Source organism: Berghia stephanieae, chromosome 3, assembly GCF_034508935.2.
Source record: "Berghia stephanieae isolate SIO BIC M18660-M18661 chromosome 3, UCSD_Bste_1.3, whole genome shotgun sequence".
In the NCBI taxonomy this organism is placed as follows: domain Eukaryota; kingdom Metazoa; phylum Mollusca; class Gastropoda; order Nudibranchia; family Aeolidiidae; genus Berghia; species Berghia stephanieae.
Genome location: NC_088362.1, coordinates 53346565 through 53372874, shown reverse-complemented (window position 1 = coordinate 53372874; position 26310 = coordinate 53346565). Strand labels below are relative to the sequence as shown.

At 34.0% G+C, this 26310-nt stretch overlaps 1 protein-coding gene across 2 annotated transcripts in view; it reads right to left on the bottom strand.

The window, feature by feature from the left end:
• Positions 1-25408, bottom strand: part of LOC144968001 (kinesin-like protein KIF23) — a 34514-nt gene extending 9106 nt beyond the window's left edge. The window contains exons 1-20 of one of the 2 annotated variants that reach the window (XM_078905918.1): positions 25245-25408; positions 22066-22129; positions 20551-20643; positions 18179-18211; positions 17121-17226; positions 16410-16546; positions 14476-14597; positions 13267-13425; positions 11674-11786; positions 10996-11117; positions 10672-10689; positions 5840-6022; positions 5071-5190; positions 4670-4811; positions 4023-4087; positions 3438-3540; positions 2788-2996; positions 2312-2422; positions 1953-2143; positions 565-745 (exon numbers count right to left, since the gene is read on the bottom strand). In XM_078905918.1, the coding sequence (XP_078762044.1) occupies positions 565-745; positions 1953-2143; positions 2312-2422; positions 2788-2996; positions 3438-3540; positions 4023-4087; positions 4670-4811; positions 5071-5190; positions 5840-6022; positions 10672-10689; positions 10996-11117; positions 11674-11786; positions 13267-13425; positions 14476-14597; positions 16410-16546; positions 17121-17226; positions 18179-18211; positions 20551-20643; positions 22066-22129; positions 25245-25255 (2283 nt within the window). In that variant the 5' untranslated portion in view covers positions 25256-25408. The remainder of the gene's footprint in view (positions 1-564; positions 746-1952; positions 2144-2311; positions 2423-2787; positions 2997-3437; positions 3541-4022; positions 4088-4669; positions 4812-5070; positions 5191-5839; positions 6023-10671; positions 10690-10995; positions 11118-11673; positions 11787-13266; positions 13426-14475; positions 14598-16409; positions 16547-17120; positions 17227-18178; positions 18212-20550; positions 20644-22065; positions 22130-25244) is intronic. The other variant, XM_078905919.1, reaches the window with a different exon arrangement.
• Positions 25409-26310: the final 902 nt, after the last annotated feature.

Genomic DNA, 26310 nt, shown 5'->3' with positions numbered 1-26310 from the left:
TCATCAGTTACTATAATATGCAATATTGGAATATGGCTTTGTAGAGGTACGGTGGATTTCACCGAGTGTTGTCAGGATAAAAGCAAAATGGACATAAAAGCCAAATTTTCCATTTTGTGGCAGACACTTTGGTGTTTTATTTTCCAATGACAGTATTGTTTTTTTTTCTTCTCAAATTTGGTAACATCGCTGCTTTGTTTTGAGTCATCTTAAAGGATATCTAGCTTTTTCAGACATTGACTATATAAATAGACTTTTCAACCTAAGTTTAACCCAGTTTCTGTTTTGTTACATGGACAATAACAATCACGTATTACCCTTTGGATACAACATTAATTCACAACAATACAAATAGATACATAAAAATCTATAGAAATGGAAGTGGGAAGATGATTTTGAAAAAAAGACAATTAATCCAAAACAAAACAAAACTTGATATAATAGTTACTCTTAAAAGTCACCCCTCTAAATATTCATGTTCAATTTTTGGTCTTAATTTTAGAATTAACAATTAATGACAGCAGAACTAATTAAATGAAAGAAAGCTAGCATGAGAATATTAACTGTTTTGCTAGATGTGGGTGTTGCTCCAACTCCAATCTGACTAATGTTTGGGATACTCTTAGCAGCAGCAATCCTGGAGGTTGTCCTTGTCTGGACACGAGTGTTTCCAGCCCTACCAACAGCTGCACGGGCAGAGGAAGGCATTGTACTGGAACTGGCTGTAGACGTCTCGGAATCAAACCTAGATAAGAACACAGAGCAAGAATACAGGGATGGACGAGGCTGTGACAAAATATCTTTGATTCATTCCACGATATAACGTTATTTTGAAAAACTATGGAAGGATTTAGAATTTCAACAATTTCGTTGAGACAAATGGTATGGAAAAGGCATCAAAAGAATGGCAAGAATAACATATAAAAAGTTGGGAAAACAAAGTTATGGCTTTGTTGGCATTGGTAAAGGTAGGGATGATGCTATGGTATTGTTTGTCATGATACTGCTGCAATTACAATGTTAAAGCGGTAGTTGTGTTGGTGCAAAATCAAGCTCCCCACATCAAAAACAGAGGTCATTTCCCTACATTTTAAGTGCGCCACACATTGATTTACATATACAATAAAATTGATTTAAAATTGACATGATTCTATTTATAAAGATAACTTAAAAAGCAAAAATGTGATAAAAACTCTTTCAAACTGGCACAATTAGTGATGGCGCTGTCCTGGTGATAGCAGTATTGGTATTGATGATACAGTGTTGATCGTCATGTGCTGAGAATGATGGACGGATTTCCTTGAAACCATAATTCTTAAGTAGAATTTAATGTAAGGCCATAAATGGAATTTTTATTTAGACTAGAACTGCTTTTACTCTAGTCAAAACAAAGCTTGAATATCTCTGCATGACTGAGGATCATATTATAACTCAACAGAGATGAAAGGTGTGTTTCTTGTTAGTAAATTAAAAATAAAAGGTTAAGAATGAGAACATCCCAAAAAAATTAGGATAAAAAAACAACAAAAACAATCCCTACCTTTGAAAATAATAAAAATAACAATAATAATAGTAACAACAACAACAATAATAATAATAATAATATAATAATAATAATAATAATAATAATAATAATAATAATAATAATAATAATAATAATAATAATAATAAATCTTTATTGTGCATAAATATAGCAATTTGCCATTGTTACACTTGCGATAATGTTCTACGTTAACTATAATATATGCAACGAGGAACTACATCATACAGACTGAATTCAACAGACAGTTCTCTTCTTCCTACTCTCTCTCTCTCGCGCGCGAATGCATATATATACAACATTGATAGATTCAAAAGTCGGTTCATAATATTCATATCATCCCTATATCATATTAACCAGATAGGTACCTATATACTTTATCTTTATAAGGTAAGTTTTGATAAAGACTGACCTTCCTGTCTGCACGACAGCTGGAGTAGTGTGTGTGCGTGGTTTAGGGGTTGGGATGGGAGCACCTCTCCTGCCATGTTGTACCACTGGGGTATCTCCGTCATTAACTAAATCTCTCAACATCTCCAACTTCCTGTCCCTCTCAACAAGTTGATTCTCAGCCTCAATTTCATAGTTTCTCTTGGCTTTGATCTATAAAAATATAAATTAAACATCAAGTCATCACATCAACAAATAAAATCACTGATCATCATCACAACCTTCAACCTATAAGACATACCGTCATATTGTGTAAAGCTACTGAATCCTTCTCAAGTTTAAGTTCAAAAGTAGTGACAAGAGTTGAAAGAGTATAATTACCATATTCTGTTCCCAAGCCTCATTGTTCATTTGGAGACGAGCTTTAAAATCATTCTTAAGTCTTTCTTTTGATGTTTTTTCTACATGTATCTTCCACGTCTTATCTTGAACCTGAAATATTTTTAAATGATCAAATATCAAATCATACTGTCTAAGCTATATTTAAAAAATCATAATTAAAGCAAAGCATTAGATGACAAAAAATGTAAATTATCATAAATTGGAGGTGTTCACTGTCAGAATTTAATGACAATATTTTACCTGTTTTCATATAAACTGAAGATTTCTTTTTTTTAATTTTAATGAAACAATTCTAATCTGGAAATGTCATACTTGAGGGACAAAAAAGAACACCTATGTGATTTACCCGAGAAATATGATCATCAACATCAGCACGAGATATACAATATAACAAATATCTAAAATCATAACTTAATCGGCAAATTCCAATTCTGTAAAAATATTATGCCCCAAACCTGTAAACTAAGCAGTTGGTTTTCTTTCTCCAAGTCTTTTAGCTGCCGATTCATCTCATCCATTTTCTTCTCCATATTGCGATATTTGTTTTCTAGTCGTGTTAAGTCCTTTTCCTTCTGTTGCTTCACCTCTTCCAGGTCCATGCAGCGAGATTTCATATGAGTAAAGTCACGCTCAAATTCCAACAGATTGGCACGGAAAGATGAACCTGGAAGTAAAGAGTAATGTACATCTCTATAATTTTCTATAATTAAGCAGATTTGCCTACCAGCAGCTGCCACCAAACATTGAGTGACTTTGATGTTAAATATTTTACCCCAAAACAGAGCAATTTTTATCCATATTTTCAACTATAAAAATGTGTCTATGACCAAACATGTAAATCTGGTATTATATCAGAATTAACAAAATGAAGAAAACTGATTTTATTATAAAGTCAAAATTTTAAGATTCAGAAAATTGAAGATTTTTTAAATTTAAGAAGCAAATCTCACTGTCCTCAAATAAGTCATTTATTGTAAAGGTCTATGAGTTAAGCCTAAAATTCCATTTTATGCAAAACGTAAAATGTAAAATTTTCAAGAAAACCTCTTTAAAAACTGTAAACTCCCACTTATATACTATCGTCAAGATAAATATTCAAACTCACAAGCATTCTCATAGTCCTTTGACAACTCTTTCCTCCTCTTGATACGCCCATTGAGACACAGGATGATATTCTGTATGGTCATTGTGTCAGTTGGATCAACAAGCTGGAATATAATATTGTTGTTGGGTAAGAATTTTACAAACATGACATTTAAAAAGACACAGTGATCACCGTCTAATAATTCAACTTGTAATTCAGTAAAAGCCCTCTAAAACGCTTTATTCACACACAACATGGCCCATTCATGATCGATAGCTCTGAAAATAAAACTGTTAAATTTATAAACCTAAAACTAAACAAAAATCTTGAAAATGATCACAGTCTTTTGGTGTGACAATGGTATACTACAGTTACAGTTCCTTTCTGTTTTGTGTTGTTTTGCTTAAAAAAAAACACAATTTACCCCAACCAAGAACTCCTAATTTTTGCTACCATCCATATAGGGATGTTAATCTAATACAAATGTTTTACGGCTCTTATAATCCATGTAACGTCAAAAAAGAATAAACAAGACGAGAGATGGTAGATGAGACAGTCAAATGCAATTTATCAAATACAGAATTAAATTTCATAATAGATTCTTACCTCCAAAAGGGGAAATGGTGGTCCCAAATTAAAATCTGAGACCGAAATGGTCGGCATTGCATCTCCTAGACAAGGGAAGGGATGGGAAGGAACAGACAGAAAGGAAAATCCAGTAATGCACTTAAAGTCAATGAAGATATTCGGTACATGATAATAACCTACAATATTTTATAATTTTTCTGAGTGACATCATAATGTCTGCATAACTTGAAAACTTGTAAAAAACACCTTAACCGATCAATTTAATTCATGAAAGCAAGGCACAGAACCAAGTTCACCGTATACCAGAAGGATCGCCTAAGAAGTTTTTTTTAAAAAGATGGAAGTCACAAATTGCAACCCATGCTAATCCATCATCAGGAACAGACAGAAAGGAAAATCCAGTAATGCACTTAAAGTCAATGAAGATATTCGGTACATGATAATAACCTACAATATTTTATAATTTTTCTGAGTGACATCATAATGTCTGCATAACTTGAAAACTTGTAAAAAACACCTTAACCGATCAATTTAATTCATGAAAGCAAGGCACAGAACCAAGTTCACCGTATACCAGAAGGATCGCCTAAGAAGTTTTTTTAAAAAGATGGAAGTCACAAATTGCAACCCATGCTAATCCATCATTATTGTTATTCAACACTTACTGACTTCATCCATCAATGGTTCTGTATATCCCATCTGTTGCATTCTCCGTCTTCCTGGGGTTGGAGGGGGTTCAAATTTATTGCACTGAACAGACTTGGCGATTAAAACTTCTTGGGTCATTTCAGCAAATTTCATTACATGCTGAAAACAATAATAAATATCAAATTATAAAGATGCATAACATCATTCAGAGGCATTGAACAAAAAATAATTGACTGGAGTGAAATGTGAAAATGTCATGGAAATCAAATCATGATACAAGTAATAAAAATTACATATAAAAAGGAAAGAGAACAAAAGGATCGAAAACTAATCTAAAGCACACCTTAAAAAATCGTCAAAGTTCATAAAATGCAAGATAGAATCAAGAAAAACGAATTAATGGCTGACTATAACTTACGATGGTTTCTTCATATTCCACATTCTTGGGGTTGACACAGACTATCATTCTAACTTTTCCATCCCCATCAAAGAACGTTTTGAATAAATGTGTTAATCTGGAGTCTCTGTATGGAACCAACTGGGAAAGCAAAGGAAAAAGTGTGTATTGTAAACTTTTAAAACCATGATCTAAGGGATAACCAAATAAAGCAATCTAGAGGCATATAAAACGAAATAAATATGAACATTTATAAAGATCATAACCCAAAATTCACCATGCTCGCTGTGCTTCACAATTCTTCATTTATTCCTCAAGACGGTCATATGGGATCAAATTTCTATTTCATACATGTTATCTGTTAGGTGTCCTTTTTGTACCAGCACTCTTACACTATAGCGAGGTATTCATAGTCATACCCAAAAACCAAGCTTTCCTTTAACAACAACAACAACAACAATAATAATAATAACAATAATAATAATAATAATAATATAATAATAATAATAATAATAATAATAATAATATAATATAATAATAAAAATAATATAATAATAATAATAATAATAATAAAATAATAATAATAAAACAACAATAATAATAATAATAACAGTGTACATTTATACAGTGCCAACATCTCGTGCAATATGAGCTCTAAGCACTTTACAAAAATAAATCAAATAACTTTTAAATTCACAGTATACCATCTCAGGTCTAAAAGCCACTGCGTAGTGAGTGAGCATTCATCATAAATGCCCAAAATCATTGTCAAACTAATAGAGACACTAACCTTTGAAGTCCCATTCTTTTGGTTCTCCCTGAGAATCTCAAGACATGTTCTCAACACCATCAGAGACTGGTTGATGTTTCCAGCTTCCTTGAGACGATCGCCGGAACTCTTTGTGCGATTAGTTCTTTCACTGCCAGCCAAATCAACCAAGGATAGATTAGAGACACAAATCCTATTGGAGTCCTGAAATCATTAAATATGTGCATATATTATATATCTATCAACCATTAAATCCCAAACCAGGAGACAATTCTATTTTTTTCTGAAACAAAATGCATTACCTGACCCTTTAAATAAAATTATTATGAGCAGCTTCAACATCGATAAAAAAAAAATAATTTACATAGCATCGATGAATCATGAAGCAAATGTATGGATAAAACTGAAATATCAGCAATTTATGACAATTTTCAAAATGTCATGGAATATACATCAGCAGTGTTCTATCACGGGGTGATTGAATAATTTTGAATAAAATTTTTTAAACTTTCATGACTGATGAAACAATGAAACTTCCAAACACGACTGAGAATAACAGTAAATTCAATAATCCTGAACATTATATGGAAATAGGTTGCTACTTTTCCACCCAATAAAAACCTTTTTTCTACTTTTTTTTCTTGCAAAGCTAATCTACTAGCTAAACTTCAATGTAGGTTGTTTAAAGAATAATTCAAGAAGAAACTCCCAAAAAATAACAAAAAACGAATGAATGAAAATATCTTATAAACAGTTATGTTAAATTATTTTAATATCTCCGAATAATAAAATAAATAATCAACAGATTATTGTATTGTCTCTCAGCAAACAAATCTGCTATTCTACCTCAGCAAATCAAAGAACCATCTCTCTTTCTCTTTTTATTCTCATCTCACAAAAGCCCTTTTCATTACAAATCTATAGTACACAGCAATGTATATTATTTGTTTTTTACTCTAAATTGTGAGCTAATGTAACTTATGTTATACATTTACATATCATATCAAAGATATGTTTATTTTTAAGGGTTTTACGGCGCATGCAACACGTTTAGGTCATATCAGTGCCAGTAAAAAGATATAAAATGGGATTTTTAAAGTTGTAGAATTACAATTAAAGCACCCAAGAAAAAGACAAAGGAGAATTAGTTCATATAGCAGGGGTGAGAATGACTGGTCACAAAAAAGGAGGAAATTTTTCATCGTGAAGATCATGACTCATCCATGCGACCATAACCTATAAATTTGAATTTCACTCAAATTTACTGAGATGCGATCCAAAATTTGTCTTGCAGCAAGTTCTAACACGACTCGGTGGAATTTCAAAAGTTGAAAGTGTACTTACAACATTTGGTGGTTGTAGTAGGGATAATGATGTGGTGGCGGTTGTAGTAATAGCAGGGGTAGGGATGATGTGGTAGTGATTGTAGTAGTAGTATGGATGATTGTGTGGTGGTGGTTGTAGTAGCTGTGGTGGGAATGATGATGTGGTGGTAGTTGTAGTAGTAGTGGTGGTAGGGATGATATTGTGGTGGTTGTAGTAGCAGTGGTGGTAGGGATGATGGTTTGGTGGTGGTTGTAGTAGTGGTGGTGGTAGGGATGATGTGGTGGTTGTAGTAGTAGTGGTGGTAGGGATGATGTTGTGGTGGTTGTAGTAGTAGTGGTGGTAGGGATGATGGTTTGGTGGTTGTAGTAGTAGTGGTGGTGGGGATGATGTTGTGGTGGTTGTAGTAGTAGTGGTGGTAGGGATGATGTTGTGGTGGTTGTAGTAGTAGTGGTAGTAGGGATGATGGTTTGGTGGTTGTAGTAGTAGTGGTCGTAGGAATGATGATGTGGTGGTTGTAGTAAGTAGTGGTGGTAGGGATGATGTTGTGGTGGTTGTAGTAGTAGTGGTGGTAGGGATGATGGTTTGGTGGTTGTAGTAGTAGTGGTGGTAGGGATGATGTTGTGGTGGTTGTAGTAGTAGTGGTGGTAGGGATGATGGTTTGGTGGTTGTAGTAGTAGTGGTGGTAGGGATGATGGTTTGGTGGTGATTGTAGTAGTAGTGGTGGTAGGGATGATGGTTTGGTGGTTGTAGTAGTAGTGGTGGTTGTAGTAGTAGTGGTGGTTGTAGTAGTAGTGGTGGTAGGGATGATGGTTTGGTGGTTGTAGTAGTAGTGGTGGTAGGGATGATGATGTAGTGGTTGTAGTAGTAGTGGTGGTAGGGATGATGATGTAGTGGTGGTGGGGATGATGATATGATGGTGGTTGTAGTAGTGGTAGTAGGGTTGATGATGTGGTGGTAGTTGTTGTAGTGGTGGTGGTAGGGATGATGTGGTGCTATTTGTAGTAGTAGTGGTGGTATGTTTGTTTGTTTGTTTTTAAGGGTTTTACGGCGCTTGCAACACATTTAGGTTATATCAGCGCCAGTAAAAAGGAAGAAAATGGGATAGTAAAAAGTTCTAGAATTACAATTAAAGCATCCAAGAGAAAGTAAGACAAAGGGGAACTGGGAACAAATAGGGATCAGATGTAGAATCCAAGAGCACACCATCAATGTACTTAGTTTGAGATCACCTATAAGTCTCATCCGGGCACAAGAACAAAATCCAACAAAGAGGAACACACTCAAATGCTTACATTATACATTAAAAATAACAAATAGAATAATACATAACAGAGAGATGATTTACAAGGAAAAAAAATATAATCTCCCAAAACAATAACTATGCATTTGACTGTTTCCCTCCCAGCCAGGACTCCGACCAGGGCCAGGAAAATGACCAAGCAATCTCATTCCCAGACAAAGACAGAAAGTATGTTGGAAAACAGATATAAGGGGATAGAAGACACAGTGTGTACCTCCCTGCCCGCTATGGGAGGTCAGGATCCCCACCCAGAGTAGTGGTGGTAGGGATGATGATGTGGTGGTGATTGTAATAGTAGTGGTGGTAGAGATGTTGATGTAGTGGTTTTGGTGAGTGTTTTTTTATTCAGTGATGATAATAGCAATTGTCAAAAAGGAGGAACATTTCTCGGTCTATCGATCAAACACAAGCAAAGAAACCTAGTAGTTAGTCAGCTTATAAATACAACCCAAGAATCTCTCAAATTTAAAGCCATAAGGTAAAAAGAAAAAAGATTAAACTAAGCCAACCACCATTGCTTTGTTCTAATATATCATCTCTATACTAGATGATTTAATGTGGTTGCGAAAGAAAGAAAGAGAGAGAGAGAGAGGGGGGGGGGGGAGGAGGAGAGACTTCTTTACCAGAATAACTTATGTATTGACCTTTTGAATTCTATATCCAAATAAAAAAAAAAGAAGAAGAAGAACAGAGAAATAGAAAGAAAGGCAAAGGGAAAAAAAAAAAAAAAGAGAGAGAGAGAGAGAGAGAGAGAGAGAGAGAGAGAGAGAGAGAGAGAGAGAGAGAGAGAGAGAGAGAGAGAGAGAGAGATTTAAAAGGCAATAGGTACCTACAACAGGGGGAAAAAATCCAGACCCATTTGTCCCTCCCCTTCCCTTCCAACCATCAACTAACTAATCAAAGAACACTACTGGTCTTCTGTGTCAATTGTGACATCTGGTGCCATACTGTCTGGCCCAACGTCATAAAAACGGGACCGTCACTAAATTTCACGAGACTGAGCACAGGTGTCAAAATATGACATATGACATAATGGTGATTTTGTGGTTTTGAGGAAAATGTTTGACAAGGCAAATTTGAAAAAGGAGGAAATGTGATGGGATGGGCGGAGATAAACTACCATTTAGGCGGAAATCCGCCTTTAGGCGGAAGATTCTCAGCCCTGTATAGGGAACAGATGTAGATTCCAAGAGCATACTACTAGGTATCCCAATCCAGTCCATTTCTGTGTAACGGGCCTCTCTAATTTTCAACCAATTTCACTTGAAGCAATCTATATTTCTATTTAAGTTACAGGGATTAAAATTATATCACTGAAAAGCTTATCTATTCTCCTTCTAAAACATGTCAGATTTGATGATTTTTCTTGCAAAAATAGTTTATTAGACCCTTGTAAAGAGCATGACATAATGCGTTTTTTTATCGCGGCGAATAACCAAAATTTTATGGGTAACCATTTTTTAACCGCCAACGCTACTAGTACTTTTGTTGGATCGTGTTACAAATAGCATTATTAGAAAGGGAATTAAAAGCTCTTTCTAATGATACCAATAACAACGTGATTTATTTACATTAAAACCCTAAAAAATCGAAATATTTCAGAAAAAATACCTAAAATCGGCAAAAATTCACAAATTTCGATTTTTTAACGTACTACCATCAGTGTACTTATTTTGAGATCATCTTAATGTTTTCATCCTGACACAAGCACATGTCCTTAAGAGGAACACACTCAAATGTTTACAAATCATATAATAATATATGTAAAAAAAATACAGTGCATAACAGAGAGATGATTTACAATTACAAGACAGAAAAATATCATCTACCAAAACTATACATTTGACTATTTCCCTTCCAACTAGTGTAACAGGCCAGGGTCAAGACAAAACCCAAGTAATCTCATTTCAAGACAAAAACAGAAAGCATGTTGGAAAACAGATATAGGGGGATAGAAGACACAGTAAGTGCTTCCCTGCCCACAATGAGAGGTCAGGAACCCCAGCCAGTTATCAAAGAAATAAGCAATATCAGTAATGTTGACAACCAACAAGCAGTTAATTACCTTTAAAAATCAATATATAGTAAATAAAAATAAGCAACTGAACGAGGTAAATAAGCCAGACCCTTAAATCATTGTCCAAACCAAATAAAAATCGAAATGAACACCAAACGAAATGAAAACAGAAAAGAGAAAAAAAAAAAATAGAACCCAAACAATTCTTACATATATCACATCATCATCCTGGTAGAAATAAAGAAAAGTGACCCTAATCAAATTATTTTTCAGCCCAGCTTTATTGCATACTCACTTTTTTAAACATTTTATATCTTTACTTTTAAAGTGTCAAATTTCAGGAGATCATCAAAAGCATTATTGCTACATATTAATCAAGAAAATAAAAAAGGCTTTGCCATAAAAGATAGTAATAATCAAAAATGACTTGTCAAATATTGAATAAGAGAATATATTTTCAATCTAGACAAAATTATAAAGTCTAATGATGGCCTAGTTCTATCTTTGAAATGTATGACAGTCACCATTGCATACCTGCACTACCTCCTCACCCCTATTGTCAAGGGGGGCTTGAACCAGTCGAATATTGAACACACTGTGGCTGCGACTTGACTCTGCATTAAGTGTTGTATGAGCCACTTTCCGACGACTCTGACCTAATTAATAACAAACATTAAATTTTGATAACTCAAGCATATTTTCATTCATATCTAATATAATTGGAAAGTGTCACAGATGTCTTAAAAAGTTTAAAGAAAAATAATTTTTTTAAACACTTCTCAACTGGATAGACTTAAATTATCCTTCTTTAAGCAGATATAAGAATGAGAAATTCACATAAAAATTAAAAACTGAAAATATATAAATAAAAATTTAGCTATAAAGCAAAAAAAAAAAAAAGGTAGTAAAGGAAAAATCTGAGCTTTTTCTAAGAACAACTTAATGTGTGGCTATCAAACATCTCGATATAAAACATGAATGCTTTTCAGAGCTTTTAATTTGGTGCATAGAACATCAGAATACACCAGGACATTAACTTTTGGATCAGGAGATATGTAATGAAAATAACATAGACTGTATATTTAAGATCGAGTAAGGGTAAAAGAAAGAAAGAAAAAACCACCAATGCCACTATGATTTATTTCAATGTACAATTGTTTTGCTTGATTTTTTTTTGTCTTTTCAATGATTCAGAAATCTCCTAGCACCAACCTTTGTAAAAGACATCAATGGCATCCTGAGGCTGTTTGACTTCCACCTCTACACAATTGTGGACATACATATTGTCTGAGGAGTCTGAACGGAGGATTTTGGTCTGTGGAGGTCTATGAGAAAAAAAAATAAATAAATAATAAAAAAAAACACAATATAAAATTGATAAATAACATTATTCTTCATAATCAATTTTTTTCCTTCCTTTGTAAAAGAATAAAATTATGTTGCATAAAACCTTTAAAATAAAATTCAGATATCAAGGGAGGTTTCTAATGTATGAGTTTTGTATTTTGTTTTGCCTTTTTCTTTCAAAACCTTGTCTTGGGCCTCGATGGTGATGCTAGAGTAAACATAGAAAATCAATTGTCAAAGGAATTCATATCAAACAGAATCCTCTATATTCACACAGACAGCAAATATAAAATCTATCCAAAAAAAAAAAAAAACCAACAAAAGAAAACAAACAACACTAATCATATGAGATGAAATATTGTTACAAATGTTTGTCCAGATCTGCACTTTAAAATGTTTCAGAAACAAAATATACTGTAATTCCATTTCTTTACAGATTTACAGACTTTGTGGTCGTGAGGTACGACACTTGCTGTTGGACCCATGAGTTGCTGGTTTAAATTCTGCGGTGGTGTAAAGTTGAAGTCCTTGGAAAAGACTCTTTAGTCATATCTTGTCCTGTATGTTAATAGGTACTTTATTTTATTATTTTTATTTTTAAGGGTTTTACGAAGCTTGCAACACATTTAGGTTATATCAGCGTCAGTAAAAAGGAAGAAAATGGGATTGTCGAAAGTTCTAGAATTACAATTAAAGCACCCAAGAGAGAGTAAGACAAAGAGGAATTGGGAACAAATAGCGATCAGATGTAGAGTCCAAGAGCATACCATCAATGTACTTAGTCTGATATCACCTAAAAGTCTCACCCAGACACAAGCACAAGATCCAACAAAGAGGAATACACTTAACATGCTTACATTATACATTAAAAATAACAAATATAATAATACATAACAGAGAGGTGATTTACAAGGAAAAAACTATCATCTCCCAAAACAATAACTATGCATATGACTGTTTCCCTCCCAGCTAGGACTCCAGCCAGGGCGAGGGCAAAACTAAATAATCTCATTCCAAGACAAAGACAGAGAGGATGTTGGAAAACAGATATAAGGGGACAGAAGACACAGTATGTACCTCCCTGCCCACTATGGGAGGTCAGGAACCCCACCCAATTAATAGGTACTGTTGGGACACTTTGTAAAGTGCTCTGAGCATATTAAGTGGGTATTGCACAACCAAAAGTCCAAGTGTTTTGGGGTTTGTTTGTATTTTTTAACCCAATCACCCTGACAGTGACAATATCTTAAACTAAAGAGAAACATTTTGCATCTGGCCAAATTTCATGATATGAAACCAGAAGCTTCAGATTTTATGTGCATAAATAGCAGTTATTCAAATGCAAATATATGAATAATTTTCTAAAGAAAAAGATACTGGCAAACACGGGTCAGGGTGTCATTAATGCCTTATCCAACTGTAATTAACGTCTTATCCAACCTGTCAATAATAACTTACTTGTAGCCTGTAATGGCATTGTAGGGGAGCTCTTCCAACAAGTCATAGACATAGTTGTTGTAAATTTCAATGTAAGACACAAACACCGAATAATTATTGTCATCTTCTACACCATCCACTGTTGTTGGATCAATAATTCGCTCTGTGTCTCCATCACCCCTAAAAAAATTATAAATAAAGAAATATAAAATGAAGCACAAATATTATATTAAATACAATTACAAGAAAAGGCATACAACGTGAAAATGAGACTGATGTAAAAATATGAAATCTAAAATTTTAAATCGCCATATATGATATAATTACAAGGCTGTGACAAATGATTTTTTTTTTTTGGGAACAAGCCACTTGAACTGTTTTAAATGAAAAATGTGGCCTTTGGAGAAAGTAAATGTGAAGCAAATTTAACATGGTAAAGCAATTGAAATGTGCCCCATAATCATTCATTTTCACGCCCCTAAAATGTATATGATTCTATAATCTGGCTAGGACCCAAAGTGCATCACAAAAAAAAATTAACTATTTCAATAGCTAATGTCATTTTCATTTTGCAAATTCCTTAAAAGTTTCTTATTTTTGCGTATTTTGGACAAATTGCTTATCATAATTTCATAACAATTGGCAAGCTTGCATGTAAAGTAATCGGGCATCAATTTGACTTACAGGTTAAAAGAGATAACAGCACAAATATAAGACACTCCCTGACCATTTGAGAGCCTGTCATATATACTACTGAAATAATCACATGCCTTCCTGTCAATTTATTGTGTAATACTCTTGAAAAGGAAACGTGTTGCAAGCACTACTAATGTCACTTGATGATAATAATCTTAAAGATGCAAGAAATTGTCCATATGGACAAAGATGTAATAGGGTCTCTTCTGAAATGGACTGGGTGATTAGGTCTATTAAATGTATTAGCAAGACACATGATTTTACTGTTGATCATGAGCATGTATATGAACCAAAATTTGATTCAAAAAGACCCTACTGCAAGACAATTCAATAAAAATTCAGATTCTTTTGAATGTATTTGATGAAAAAATAGCAGGTTATCAAAGAGGACATTGGAGGGATGTTCTTAAAGTAAAAAATATGTTCCACAAAAGAAAAAGGTCAATACGGAAAATGTGTTGTTATCAAAAGGTGAATTTTAAAGTGCTGACCAGTGTTTTAAAAAAAATTGATATCAGGCCCACAAAAACACACCTTTTCAAGGACGTTTTACTGCCTGAAGTCAACCCAGGTAGAATGTCTTTCTTTTGTCTCTCCATCATTGCATCTGCCTCACTTTGAACTTCAAAGCCATTCATATGATCAGGTCGAAATACCTTAAAAATTCACAAAAGAAAAAACATTTATGGAATAAAAATTAACGGTCCAAAATTATTAGTGTATTACCTATCATCCATTCACTATTCACAGTCCCGTCACAGGGAACAAAGTATAATCATGTTTTTTAAATCTGTATTTCAAAAATATTTCTGTACCAAGCAACAGAGCATGATTTCCAACTTTATTAATACCCCCCCCCCCCCCCCCCCCCCCCCCCCCCCCCCCCACCAAAAAAAAAAAAAAAAAAAAAAAAAAAAATATAAAAAAATAAATTTCAAATCTCCACCAAAAGAAAAATGATAGCCAGAAGATTTCATCAAAGCTGGTTTTCTGGTTTTATCTCGAAAAAAAAGGGCATCTCTGCAAATGTTAATCATACGTTAAAATGCTTAAGAATTGATGTAGTGATTCAATTTGGTTAGAAGTCATTCCTAAGCAAAAAAAAAAAAAAAAACAAACAAAAAAACATTTTCAAAAATGTTCCTCTAAATGTTGGTTTAAAAATCCAAACCATATCTTCAAATTGTTTTCATATCAAGGTACAATGGGCATTATTTAATGTTCTGACACCTTTCTATTAATGTAATAATAAGATATGTTTTTGTTTTGTTTTTATGAGTTTTACGATGCTTGCAACACATTCAGGTCATATCAGCGCCAGTAAAAAGGAAGAAAATTTTTTTATTTTTTTTTGTTTGTTGCTTTAGGTCTCTTCCAACACAATTGAGGTTATATGAGAGACCGCTGAAACAATAAAACAAGCAATCCAACAAAAATAGTACAAATGTAAATCAAAATCATAACCTGAAGATATCATAAGCTAAATTATAAATAACCAAGAACAAACAGGCAGAAGATTTACAGAAAAAAAAAATATCCCCTGTCAAAAAGACAATCACAAACCAAAGAAGCAGGATAGGCTAGTAAAGAGAAGAAGAAACGACATCACTATCGGATCGTATACCCATGCGAACATCATAGGTATATGATTCAAGGGTGATGCTCCCATCCAACCACCCGCAGGAAGAAAATTGGATAGTAAAAGCATTCTAGATGTACAATTAAAAGGGCCTGAGGGAAAAGTAGACAAAGGGGAAATGGTTTTTGTTTGTTTGTTTGTTTGTTGCTTTAGGTCTCTTCCAACACAATTGAGGTTATATGAGAGACCGCTGAAACAAAAAAAACAAGCAATCTAACAAAAATAGTACAAATGTAAATCAAAATCATAACCTAAAGATATCATAAGCTAAATTATAAATAACCAAGAACAAACAGGCAGAAGATTTACAGAAAAAAAAATATCCCCTGTCAAAAATACAATCACAAACCAAAGAAGCAGGATAGGCTAGTAAAGAGAAGAAGAAACGACATCACTATCGGATCGTACACCCATGCGAACATCATAGGTATATGATTCAAGGGTGATGCTCCCATCCAACCATCCGCGGGGGGGGGGGGGGGGGGGGAAATGGTTCATCCAGACAAAAAGCACAGTCCCCACTAAGAGGAATACACTCAAATGTTTACAAATCATGTTAAGAATAAAACAAAATAACAGTACATAACAGAGAGATGATTTACAAAGGAAAAAAATATCATCTCCCAAAACTAACTATATATTTGACTGTTTCCCTCTCAGCCAGGGTATCCAGACAGGGCCAGGACAAAACCAAGTAATCTCATTCCAAGACAAAGACAGAAAGTAAATTGGAAAACAGACATAGGGGGATAGAAGACAGTAAGTACCTCCCTGCCCACTATGGGAGGTCAGCAACCCCACCCAGTAATAATAAGATACAATAACTTACATATTTATTGGCCTGCCTGTCACCAATGCTGTTGAAAAGGACATCCAAGCAGCGAGGCAGAATGCCCTGGTCCTGAGGGACTCCTGTCATGGTGTATGTCTTGCCAGAGCCTGTGATGCCGTAGGTGAATAACAAACCTAGAGAAAGAGAAAATAAGGGGAGCACATATTAACTGTTTCCATGAAGACAAATCATAACTTATATAATTTACACATCCTTCTGTGTGTTGTGTGTGTGTAAATGAAAGGTATAAAATAGCAATTAAAATAACATTACAATATTGGAAGTGAGACAGATATAATTTTCTTCAATTTTATATTTAAAATAATTCTAATTGAGGGAAAAATCTGCATTGTCCTTTCAAAAGTGACGTCTGCAACAACAACAACAAAAATTAATTAGAATCCCTCCATTGTAGTTGTGGAAAAAAATATTTTCGAGTACATCATCAATTTTGTAACCAATTTTCTCATATAATATTGCTCAACAATCTAAAATTGGAAAGCTTTATGAATGGGAGGTCTAAAAATGCAAAAAAGCAAAACCTTTTTTAAAACATAAGATTTGTTTAACATTAAGATCCCTCTCAGAGACTGGCTTAAAAATTGAATTTGTGGATGGAGGAGAAAAAAATCAAATTGGGATGCAGAACCTCTAGTTTTTACAAATAACCATCTATTTCTAGTTTAAAATCCTGGTGGGTAACCTTACCATTTTTTCCACACAAAAGGTCCTCGACAATGGGCAATGCAGCCTTGTCAAATACTGTCTTTTGAGATGAACAGCCATCAAAGATATGTTGGAATGTATATTGGTACTGAAGAAAGGGAAAAGGGGTAAAAGATTATGTTCCAAACAACCTTACTCAAAGACAAAATAGTGATGATAATAAATACACAGCAGCCAACTTTTCAGAGAGGAAAATAACAATACCCAGAGATGCACAACTTCTTTAGTCCAAAACTGCTATAGGATCCTATTTCTTTTTTCATACATATATTTCCATCCTTTTTACTCAAATTGACTTTTTATTAAATCATATTAAATAAATAGGAATATGAGTTTACAATTAATCTTATATTACTCCTGATGCATTTAAACATTGAAGCATTATGGCCTACGTGATAAAATTTAATGGAAAAATTACAAAACCATCACATTAAAACTCTGGTCACATGACTTGAGAAAACTTCGCAAAACTATGAGGGAGAAAATCAAAATTAAAACATGATTTAAACAATTCTGTCAAAAGTTTTTTTGGGAATCCCAGAGAACAAATCCCTTGAAAAATAGATAGTTGGCAGTTTTGATAATGTCCAAGGTCAACTACATAACTCACTAGGGTGACCAATTCCTTACATTTTTTACTTTACCTGGACATCAAGAGATCCAGCTAACCGTCTACAGTTGAGTGACGAGATTAGAAATGAAAACAAAAATGACCCGACAGTAAGTCGGGTAATGTCAGACATATTGGACCTCAAGTGCACTACAACTAAATCAACTTGACTAAACAAATCATGAAATAAATGAATAAATAATGATTCTGAGTAATATTTTCTTTTTATTCAGTACAGCACTAATCCTATTTAATGCCACTGGTTGATTCTACTGCGCATAATTTATAATGATATTCTGTGTAAACTATATTTTGTCATTTATTTGCTCATCAAAACTTGTCTATAGCAGGATAGGGCACTTTGCAAATAATTTATGACCGTTCATTTTTAGGACAATTAAGACACCATATCTTCTATCAAAGCACCTACCTCTTTAATCTGACCATTTCTTGTGGGTGCATTCTGAAATACAAATACAAAATTTTTTTTTTTTTAAATTGTGTTAAATGAAACAAAATGGTCTAAATGTCAAATGTCAGATCTACATAACCAAAATGAACATTTAGTTTCATATATGTCATAAATGACAATGAACAAATGTAGTCTCTGTGATTGTGGGCAAAGTAAAATTACAACCCAAATGAAAAAAAAAATAATTTTAATTTAAAAACATAAACATGACAAAATTATTTTAATGCACTTTTTAAAATAGTCCACTCCGGATAATCGCAACACCTTGGGATCAGCGAAAATGTTGCGATAAACCAAAGTTGCAATTAACCGAAGTTGAGTTTCTTGTCCAAGATTGCAACATTTTACACAAATATGGTAAACTCCAACCAGTTGTTGTAAACATTGTTCTTAGTCCACCACAGACTGAGCAATTTGATTTTTTTAAAAACTATATGGCAGGCCTGTATAGATTTTGTCAAGCAAAAATAGCTTGGATGCAACTCAACATCTCATTCAGATTTTATTCACTTTCACTCTTGTGTTCTCTAAACATCTGTAAGAGTCAAAGAGATAAGCCGTGATGAGAGCCAATAAGCTCTCACCAAACTCGTTCACAATGCACAGTTGTCAATCCCATAACAAAGGATATCGCTCAGTCTCTCTTTACAACTGTCATTGTCTACCTGTTGCCAAGACCTTGTCCAGCCCCCTCGACTCCTATTTAATGACCACAGATGACATTAGAAACCCATACTGCAAAGTATTGCCCTCTTTTGTTCAAACCGGTTGTTGTAAATATTGTCAGAGCTGCCATCTCCACTTGATAAGAATCTGTACAAGGGGACCTCAAAATGGGGGATATTTCATAAAAATGGGTACAATCCTGAAATCGACGGAAACTAACCAATGTCCACATCAGCAGGGAGTAATGAAGGAAATCTTTCCACAAAAAAATTCAGGTCCACCACTGAGGAACACATTTAGTTGTTTGGGTCGGCTACACAGGCATGCACAATAGCTTTATCATTTAAATTACATTTCTTCTGAAGGTATTCAACCCCTGATTTGAAATATGACAACAGATTTGTAGAATTTGTCTTGTTGCTCTACATCTAGGTCTTTCTCCACTAATTTTCTACATTTGTAGCCCACATCAATGTCAGAATTTGGAAGCAAGTTTGTTAAGAGGTCAGTATCCGTACACCGAAAATGGGTAAAATCTTAGGGGAAATGCATACAAGCGTACAATCGCTGAAAATGCGTACAATTCCGCATTTTTTGCGGTAGGTTGGCAGCTCTTTATTGTTCTTAGTCCACCACAGACAGCAATTTGATTGAAACAAAAACCATATGGCAGTCCTGTATAGATTTTGTCAAGCAAAGCACCTTTGATGCAAGTTGACATCTTATTCTTATTCAGATTGGATTAACTTTCACTCTTTTGTTCTCAAAATTTATAAGGGTCATTGGTCACAATGAACAGTCAATCCCAAAACAAAGGATATTATGGCTCAGTCTCTCCTTACAACAGTCGTGCATTGTCTACCTGTTGTCAAGACTATGCCCAGCCCCCTCGCCTCCAAACCCCGTACTGAAAATCCCTGCCCCCCTTTGTCTCTAATAGAGTGGTAACATTATTGTAGCATTAAATCCCACTCACTCTCAATTTCACCCGTGATGAGATTGATATTTTGTTTGATTGATTTCTTGAAATTACCACTTTTGAGGTCGAAAATGTATTGCGATTAACCAAAGTTTGTTGCAATACGCTTCAACAGTCGTAACGTCACTTCCCTCGAAATGATGCATGGTAACTTAGTAACCAGCTCTAAACTATCAGAAAAATGGCGGACGCCCTTATGAAATATTTCTCTGACGAGCATAAAAGCGTATCCAGAGGAAATAAAAACATGAAAAGTCTGATTTGTTTTGACTTTTGCACATTCTGATCACAAGACATGAAAAATTCTAGCCAGCATGAAGAATAAAAAGTACCGATTTACTTTGTTTAGAACCACGATGGCCACCGTTGCTGGGCGACGTGACATCAGACTATTGAATCCACTTAACCAGTGACTTCTATTTAGAACTAATTCCTTTTCTTGGGAAATATTGCGATTAACCGAGTTGCAATTATCCAGAATGGACTGTATCATATATTAATCAATTCATAGGTTTGTTATTGAACTTTTATAATTTAAATGATGGAATTGCTACATTGAAATAATTTGTCATCATATACATCTGATATATGTAGATACAAGTAGTCAAATATTGTTTTCTACACAATGAAGTTACTTCTACACAATTAACATTAAAAGAAAGAAATGAAACACGACACCAATTACCTCTGGTGTCTGTAATTGCACAACTGTGTCACTTAGCGGTTTGATGCATACTGCTTCATTTGGGTCATCGAGGGGTCGGATTCTACAGTATACCTGGAAAGCATATAGATAATTTAACGTATAGGAAACATGAGAAACTTAAAACATATGAAGCACATCAATCTAAATAAAAAAAGGCACACAAGTTAATTGGGGAAATTTCAAGATAATGAATTGAAATATCTTAATCATGCAACTTTTAACAGGTGTTCTTAAAATTAAAAGGCTAGAAAATATTTCACTATTCCAAATTGCTAACTTGTTTTGTTGTGATTTCACAATTCACAGCAACATTTTTCACAAGTTTGGAGAAGGCTATCATGAAAGGACTATCAAATACACCTTTTCACTTTCTTATGACAGACATTGGTAAATAAGACGCTCATATAAACTTCTTACTCAACTTGAAACTACTGATCTGGGTAAGATCTCCAAACAGCTCTAAATTGAATTAACATTCAAATCAGTTCCCAGAAAAAAAATATTGAAAATATGATGCAAAAATAAGCATTCTATCAATAATTTGGGCTCAATATAAGCACAAAACAATCAATATCATTACTTTTAGAATGTAAAATGTACCCAGACACGAATGATTCACAAGAAAAACTACTGTTATCAGTGTGATCATTAATAGTAAATAGTATTACAGAATGAACGCCAAGAGGACATGATGATGGTTGTGGGGGTAGTGAACATCACATACGGGCGGTAGTAATGATGTGGTGGTGGTGTTGGTAATGATGATACCATCATCGTGGTGGTGTTTGTTGTATTGAAGAATGGTGATGATAACAATATTTTAGTTTGGTATTGTTAGTGGCTGTGTTCATGATGGCGGTGGTGCTGAAGATAATATTGTAGTGGTGCTAATGATGATGAAATTGGTGAGGTAATGATAGTGGAGGTGGTGATTTAATGGTGGTGTAGCAATGAGGATGATGATGATGATGCTTTGATTTGCTGGGGTATAGTAACTATAGTGCTAATGACGACAAATAGTGAAAAAGGAGGAAATTTATTTGAACAGAATAACTGCCTTTAAGCCCAATTTTTACTTCACTAACCCCTACTTTTAGAGCATTTGAGATGATGAAATATCACTGATACTCTAGCTAACTTCTAAATAGAGGGAAAATGCACCCACTATTCCACCACACATGAAGTCTCGCACTACCAGTACATTTGATTGGGGGAAATGTAATTTTTTAAAAGGAAATTCTTCCCCTGATTCAAAAATTGTGGATACGAGGAAAGCCATCAGCACTGAACTATGATGCTTTGGCAATGAAATTCAAAATTGGAAAATAGCGGGTTTGAAATGGGATTTGATGTCATTCAGAATAATGCTAAATAGTGAGAAATTCCTATTCATGATACTAAATAATTCTCAAGACTTTTCAGTAGCAGAAGTTAATAAAATACAATATGAATAGTATGAGTAAAATGCATGTCTATCTGACACAGTTTGCTTACAGACACAGGTTCTAAACAACTTGGGGAAATGACATTTTTCCTCCCATACGGGTTTCTCCCTCTCCTGAAAAAAATATAGGAAAGAACAATTTAGTAGGAATTTTTAAGATGAAGCAATGGCAAATGTGTATAAGTATAACACTTGCCTCTAGACCTGTAAGTCCCTGGTTCAAATTCCACTCTGAGCGATGCAAAATTGAGTCCATGGAAAAGGCTCATTACTTACATTCTCTCACCGCACTCAGTTGAGTTCTTAGCCAAAAACAGCATTGTATCTATCAAAAAACTAATAGCGCCTTTCATGTGTCAAGGTTTATCCTACAGGTTAAATGTTGCTGTTGGCTTGGAACCCCTTGTGAAGTGCTTTGAGCACATTAAATGGGATTCATAACTACGTTTAGAAACAAAATTCAAAATGTTAACAATCAGTGTCACAAGATCTTTCATATGAAATTGGTGTCAATGGTCAAGTGCTAAAGTCATATTTAGAATTATTTATAAAAATTCTAAGGTTGACAAATTATTTAGCTCCATTTCTGCAATTTTTTCTCGAGACAAGGTGCCCCTCAAAAATAAAAAAAAAACAATTTTCTCAGCTCATGCCACATGATTATTTTCACTGTGGCAGAGAAAGCACCTGATTTTCCTTCAATTATTTGTTGAATGGATTTAAATGACAAAAATACTCTACTTTCAAAATATAAGAATCAGAACGATATGCAAATAATATTAGGGCTGAAAAAAAAAAATCGATTGATTGCTTTTAATTGAGGGGGGGGGGGGCGCATCTGTTAGTAAACCGCATTTGCGCAAAATCTTTTTTTTTATGCATTCTATTTCAGTAGTTTTAGTGTAGAAGTAAAACTACTAACTAGAACATGGCAGAACGGAGCGAAAAATTTTAAAACACGTCGCAAAACTTAAAAAATGAAAACCTTCAAATTTGAATATTTGGGGGGGGGGGGAGATCAAAGTGACTATTTCTACGAATGCTCGGAAAATAAACTTGATCTCTATTTCTCCAAACGGCTTCCATTCTCAAGATTTTTTTGGGTTATTTGCGAAAGTGTCTGTGTGAATGGTGAATGTGTATGCATTTTTGGGGGTTTTCTTTTGCCAGTTCTTGAGCGCTCTGTTTTTTATTCCCAACTTTCTGTTAGACCTCTATCTTGAGTCTTGAGTAGGTATGTCCAATCCTGTCTTTCAACCTCTGTTCCCGTCTTGAGACTTTGACCTTGTTATTTATGTTTACTTCTGTTCTCTCTTTGATAGTGCAACGCGAAGTGAAAAAGTGAACGCGCCATGGACCATGGAGTATTCGCGAAAGCACAACTTTTTGATAAAATCCATTTTTGTCAACAATATGAATAAAAAACGCTAGACACTAGCTTGGGCTTGATGATTCATGACCATGAGAATTCCCTGTCCACTCTGTTTGAGCATTAATTTTTGCATCGACCTCTCGTCCGTAACCCATAAGCTACTGGAGGCTAGCCAACGGGAGGCCTTCCGAGAGCTCCTACATCCTCCCAAACCCCCTACTAGAACAGGAATACTGGGGATGTAGGAGCTTTCGGAAGGCCTCCCTAGCCGACCATTAAATATAGTTCAAATCTATATTCCTCAGCGTTTGGACGGAGAAAAGAGACGGCCCAAAAAGAATCCCTTTCCTACCCTAATAAATTTAATATTTTCATCCTTTTGTTGACTCCCCCGCCCAAATCCTCTCTGAATTTACAACCAATAAAAGAAAGATTCAAACTCTCCAAGGAAAGGTGTTCTCTAAACCTTAGGCCTTAGGCAGAACTTTTTCTCAGTTCGGGTAGTCGACAAATGGAACTAGGTACTTTGGTAAACGTCCATTTGGCCATCCAGCAGGGAGCCGATAAATGGCCTAGTGGCTGTGACCCGATTTTTTGGACTTTTGAGTGATGGGTCTCAGAAAAAGTTCCATAGATTTTTTGTTTATGGATGGATTTTAATGATTGATGTCTTATTTTCTTCAGGAGAAATTACTCTATCGTTTGGTGTAGTTTATTTTAAAATCAATGACAATTTAGTATAACTTTTGATTATGGATAAAATAGGGTATAATTTAGCTTTGGATAATTAAAAGATTAGAACTTGGTAAATCAAAATTTCATGCTGGCACGTTTATTTAACATCTTAACTTTTTTATAAAATTAAATTCAGGGCACAGTTGTATACCGCATCCATGAAATTCGTTCCAGTAAAATCCTTACTCAAATCTTAGCGGCCATTTTAGACCAGTTTTGAAATCCAAATGGTGGTTACTACCGGAAATGCAACAATTTTCATGTCACAAAGTCCGTCAGTAAATAACAAAGGCAAATAGAAGACCATTTTTCAGCCTTTAAACTAACATAACTTTTTTTCTGCTTATCTGATTTTCACAATTTTGGTATCATTAGAATCGTGTTGAAAAGCACTTTAAAATGATATAGGTTTCATTGAGCTCGATCCAATTTGAATTTTTTACCAAAGTACCTAATGGAACCGCCTGCCTGCAACAGTTGTCGACGCCCGTTCATTGCAGGCATTCAAGTGCCGTCTTGATGCTCATTGTAGTGAAACAGAAAAATACTGTTTGTAATTTGTAAAGTTAAATTCAGACACCTCCTTCCACTTCCATGGCATGGCTATGGGTGGCATGCTCAGTTTTGAGAGACTTGAATTAAATACGTTCACGTATGCACAAGAGCAGATAAAAGGCTGTAAAAGCCTACATAAATCTGGACTTATATCATATCATATGTTGACTGCTGACTGACCATCTCATTTTCATGATTGACGATGATTCAGATTCAGATTTGCATTTCCATCCATTTCCCCATGCCCATGTTCACATTCCTGACCGTGTGTAGAGTGTACGTAGCACACTAACCCCTAAGTCGTTTTGTAAAAGGTTTGTGAGTTGGGTATAAAATTAAAAAGATACCCAACTTTTTAATTTTAAATAGAAATTAGAAATAGTAATACCGCAAGGAACCTCCCACTTGACATCAAAATCAAAACAAGAAAACCAAGACAAGAACTGAGACTAAGAATTTGGGTCAAGACTGCGAGGAGAGGACAGTGAGTCGGTGAGTTAAATGAATGGAACCTTGCATTTCATCATCATTATCAATCATTAAGTCATATGACTTGACCATACTTACTGAGTCTTCATATTTCAATGTTTACAAACAAAACAAAAACATGAATATCTCTATCTTTTGAGGGCTGTTTTTATCCTTTTTTTTATTGAAATTCCGCAAGAAAATGAAGTTTACAAACGGATTTTGAATTTCGTTCCGAGATCAACCAATCAATGATGAGAGATAAGGAAACCCGCTGTAATTTCGATTTGAAAAGAGCTCCAATTATTGAAGGAACGATCACTCGAGTTTAACTTAAGTTAAGTATTAACTTGAGTTGTTTACCTTGTTGCAGATCAAAAAAAAAAACAACAAAAACGACTGGATGCATAGGTAGGGAAGTCTACTACTACTACTACTACTACTACTACTACTACTACTACTACTACTACTACTACTACTACTACTACTACATATACTACTATATATACTACTACTACTACTACTACTACTACTACTACTACTACTATACTATACACAATACTACTACTACTACTACTGACAAATAATATAATAATAATAATAATAAATAAATAAGAAGAAAAGAAAAAGAAGAAGTAAGAAGAAGAAGAAGAAGAAGAAGAAGAAGAATAGAAGAAAGAAGAAGAATAAGAATAAGAAAAAAGAAGAAAAAAGTAAAAGAAGAAGAAGAAGAAAGAAGAAAGAAGAAGAATAATAAAAAAAATAGAATAGAAAAAATAAAGAAAAGAAAAAATAGATAAAAAATATAAAATGAAGTAATAATAATAATAAATAAAATAATAATATATAATAATAATAATAATAAAAAAGAATATAATAATAAAATAATAATAATAATAAAATGAAGAAAAGAAAGAAGAAGAAGAAGAAGAAGAAGAAGAAAAGAAAGAAGAAGAAAAGAAGAAGAAGAAGAAGAAAAGAAGAAGAAGAAGAGAAGGAAAGAGAAGAAGAAGAAGAAGAAGAGAATAAATATAAATAGAAAGAGAATAGAAGAAAAAAGAAAATAATTATATATATATATAAATCTATACTGCAGTAGTATATAATATATAATAATATATAATATATATATATAAATACGTATAATAACTAATAATACTACTAT